The 4,225-nt window shown below is 42.4% G+C and overlaps 1 protein-coding gene across 1 annotated transcript; it reads right to left on the reverse strand.

Annotated features, from left to right (window-relative positions):
• Window positions 1–283: 283 nt before the first annotated feature.
• LOC104957547 (disco-interacting protein 2 homolog C-like) lies at window positions 284–4,165 on the reverse strand (the record flags this gene model as incomplete). The annotated part of the gene is made up of 3 exons (XM_010785191.1): window positions 284–406; window positions 807–1,103; window positions 4,040–4,165. Coding segments are annotated over 3 exons (546 nt in total), but the record flags the coding sequence as incomplete, so codon positions are not given.
• Between the last annotated feature and the right edge of the window lie 60 nt (window positions 4,166–4,225).

Consider the following 4,225-nt stretch of genomic DNA (forward strand, 5'->3'; position numbering starts at 1 on the left):
AACATCGAAGCAAATCATTTAATCATAAGAAGCTTATCAGTAACTTCCGATGTTTTATAATCAAAAGAAAACAAAGTGTAGACCACTCTTAAGACCTTTGTTCAATCTTTATGATCTGTTTATCTATCAGTAGTTTTGACTTTGGCCTATAATCAACATTAGAAATGTGCACTTCTAACCTACAGGAACCTGTCTTCCTGGAAACATTTAACCTTAACTTCGTTTTTTTTATTAACTGTTATGTTGCTCTGAATAATCCCTTTCCCTCATGTGCTGGCCGTACCGTCTGACTCCAGCGGCGGGGGCCACAGCATGTCAGATCCAAACTCGCAGGATCTCCTCAGTGATCCTCCGTTCTCCGCCACACTCAGAGCCCCCTTCCTCTTCAGAGACAGGTGGCTGATACCTGGATACACACATGCAGGTGTGTTAGAGTGTTATACGAAGGTTAGCACTGAAGCGATGGTCAAATAAAAGCAACAGAAGGTTTGTTACTGGCTAAAAAGACAGTGAGAAAATCTGCATACTGTGATGTGTCCAAGTACTTGGCAAGTAGAGAAAACTGCCAAGTACCAAAAGCTGGCATAAAAAGTCTGAATGATTCACAATCCTCAACATTATTACTGATTTGAATGCAGGAGCTTTCAGTCAAGTCTCCAAATGTCTAGTAACGTATATAACAAAGTATGGGAAAAACTATTTTTTGGTTTTGTACTGAAATTCAGTAACACAATTATTACATGTTCTTCTTCTAAAAGAAGTCATATATTTACAGTAAATGTCTCAGTTTTAATTGTGTGTCGTACCGTGGTGGGACTGGGACAGGTGGCTCTGCTGGTGGTGCAGCTGGCCCAGGTGTGTGTGCCCCATGTGTGTGTGCGCCAGGTGCGAGATGTGTGTGTGCGCCAGCGAGTCGGCCAGCCGCCCGGCGTTGCCGCTGCCTCCGCTCTGCGTGGAGGAGGACGAGGAGGAGGTGGAGCCCAGGTGGGCGGGGCCTAAGTGTGACGGGCGGCTCATCCAGTGCTCCATGGCCGACATGTCGTCCCCGGGCCCCGCCTCTCCCTCTGAGCCCGACGACGAGTCCGAGCACAGGGGGGACAGGCCTGTGGGAGGCAGAGGGTTAACAGAAAACCTTCACACAACATCAACACAACACAGAGCATTGACATTTTGGGAATATTCGCTAAATCTTGCTAAGAGGAGCGATATCACTCTCGTCTGGTTTAATAAAAATACAACCTTTTTCCGTTTGTTCACGCTGCTGTCAATACACATTATGTAACATGTTAAAGAATAAGCTGTAGATTTGCTTTGTGTTATACTTTTTGGAAGCACCTTGCTAGCTGTTTCCACCCGTTTCCAGTATTTATGCTAAGCTAAGCTAAATGGATGCTAGTTATAGCTTTAAATCTACTTAAAGGTAGGGTAGGTAAGAATGGAGAAACCAGCTCGAATGCGCCGAAAAACATCTGCCCCTTCCTTCAGACTTCCTTACAGAGCCACTCCTCCAGCACACACATGACCAATGAGGGCACGAGATAAGTTTGTGCACGAGATGGAAGGTTGACAGGCTGGTAGGCCATCCAATCATCTGCCGCGGGCCGAGGCAGATGATTGGTCGTGCTTTTTACAGGGCCACGGCTTCCACAGATGACATTTTTAATGTATTTATTGCTATCGGGATGTTAAGAGCATTCCATGGAATACAACAAAAAGTGTTTCTGAAGTGAATGACCTACCCCACCTTTAGTAAACAAATGATGTCAACTTGAAGGAAAGCTCCTCTTGTATTACATTTTGTAAAAGTGATTTTGGCTTCTTTTTTGTTGTTGAAATAAACACGTTAGTTACCGGTTGATGTGTGTCGGGCTAGTGAAAGCAAATATAACACAAACTGACATCCACTTTAAATTCTGAGAAACTGCACATAGTTATTTTTTTATAGCAATTTGTTAAAACTATTGTTTTTGCACATATCACATATACATTTAAATGATGTTGGTGTGCACATGCTTCTGCAGTGTTAGTAAGCACAGAGCTAAACTGGCACTGTAAGCCTCATTTGAAATCCAGAGAGAGATTTAAGATGTTATTTAATCAGAGAGTCTGACTGCAGCTCCCACATGAGAGTCTTTTAATGATAAACACAGCTGCATATGGGTTTTTCAGTTTAGTGAAACAATAGTTCAAAGTCAAGCAGTAGCAGTTTCTTGAACTCGCAGACACAATACGTCACAAATCAGCTTCCATAGAGAAGTCACAAGAAACTATGTGTAAGTGTCTTGAAGCTGCATTTTCTTTTAAAAACAGTTTACTTTTCATTAACTTTTTTACAGTAGAGGGTCCAGTCGAATACTATCATTAATATAAGTATCAGCAGGAGCAGATTTCTCCATCCATATTTTCTAGATTGTTACATGTGATGTGAGCCTTTGGGGAAACGTCAGGTTCACTTAATTCCTTTCTCAAAAGGTTAAAAAGCAAATTAACGGTGAGGAAAATTATTACATTTCCTTCATTAAAATTCAATCAAGACCCAAATTGTGACATCAACTTTGATTAATGTTCGTTCCAATGAGCTCATATTTGAGGTAAAGGTCAAATTCACCTGCAATGAGTCAGCGTTTAGCTCTCAGGCTCCAAGCTGCTGGTAAAGTCTGTCTGAAGTGTTAAGATCTTTAAACTCAAAACTTATTTCTCAGGCAGACTTTGCATGATTCACATTATAGTATTAACTTGATGTATTGTATTTAAGTTGTACATGTTTTGTTATTCAAGCTGTAGAACTGCATTCTATCTTACTGACTGATTCACAACGTTTTACATCCCATTGTCCAGTTCCTATAGGGTGCCACAGTGACGCGTCTTAAAACCGGAAGTAAACTCCTTCCGGTTCCTTCGACAAAAAGCAATACAATTTCTCCATAGTATTTTGGAAAATAGTTTGAAATCAGGTCTGTGGTTGACAAACATTTAAGAGACGGATCACGTTTTGTTCAGCCGGATAATCTCCACATGTCTACCCTACTTTTATCATTTTCGAATCATAAATCTAGTCGCCAGAAGCAAAATGCTAACGTTATGCTATAAAGGAACTACAGCAGGGTCGCTGCTTCAACGTCGCGCCGACTTAAGATCCATATTCAACCATACAGATTCTAAATGGTACGAGTTGAAGCGTTTGTTTGAACAGTCTGCAGGAGGCAGGTACTTGCTTTCAAGCAGAACAGGGCAAACAAACTTAGAGGAGTATTTACGTGTTTGGCGTAATGACGTACAACGGCCTCCACGACTTCTGTAGTCCTATTCAGCCACTTGGTAACAACCATCGTTTCTCAGACACGTCAACTCTTCAGAGAACACCATTGGGGTCACTGCTATTTCATGTCGTAGAACAAAACGTGATACGTCTCTTAAATGTGTCTCAACCACAGACCTTATTTCCAGATATTTTCCCAAATCCTATGGAGAAATTGCATTGCTTTTTGGCGAAGGAACCGGAAGTAGTAAAATGCTAACTCACTTCCGGGTTTTAGGACGCATCACCGTGGCACTCTATTCGTCGTATTCTGGGCTTGTCAGTCATCTGTACTAGCCTGTACGAAAAGGTGCTTTACATTCAGGTACAATTGATTGATTTATTATTGATTGACAGACACATTTAACGTAGTTTACTGGCTGCAGCTGTGTTTATTTTTACCGTAAATCTGTCAGTGGTGTTGGCATGCTTCAGAAAATGTGCATGTTTGCAGTTTAATTGTGGAATGAGTGTGTTCCTCTGATGGAAAGAGACACAGCATTACTATATAGTCTTGTCTGGGCACTGGGCAGCCGCTCTGGGGTCACGTTTTATTCTTAGAGCAACCCAGTTTGGCCTAGAAAACCAATGTGTGTGTGTGTCAGCGCTTTCCAAGCATTTTTAAATGCAAAGTCACAGGAAAATGTTTGCTTTTAATGAATTCTCTCCAAGAACTGTTCTCATCAGGAGGTTGTGTTGAATAACTGAAGATGTGTGCAGGTGTGTGTTTGTGTCCTTCACCTGGAGGTGTGTATGCGTCCATGGAGGTCTGCACCACCAGCGAGCGTCGTTTGGAAGGCATCGGCACGGCAACCTTCCTCTCCACATGTCGCGCCAGCACCGCCTGGACCGCCTCAGTGTGGACGTCTGAGAGAGAGAGAGAGAGAGAGAGAGAGAGAGAGAGAGAGAGAGAGAGAGAGATACTAC

This window comes from Notothenia coriiceps, unplaced genomic scaffold (genome assembly GCF_000735185.1).
Source record: "Notothenia coriiceps isolate Sejong01 unplaced genomic scaffold, NC01 NC01_scaffold00027316, whole genome shotgun sequence".
NCBI classification, from domain to species: domain Eukaryota; kingdom Metazoa; phylum Chordata; class Actinopteri; order Perciformes; family Nototheniidae; genus Notothenia; species Notothenia coriiceps.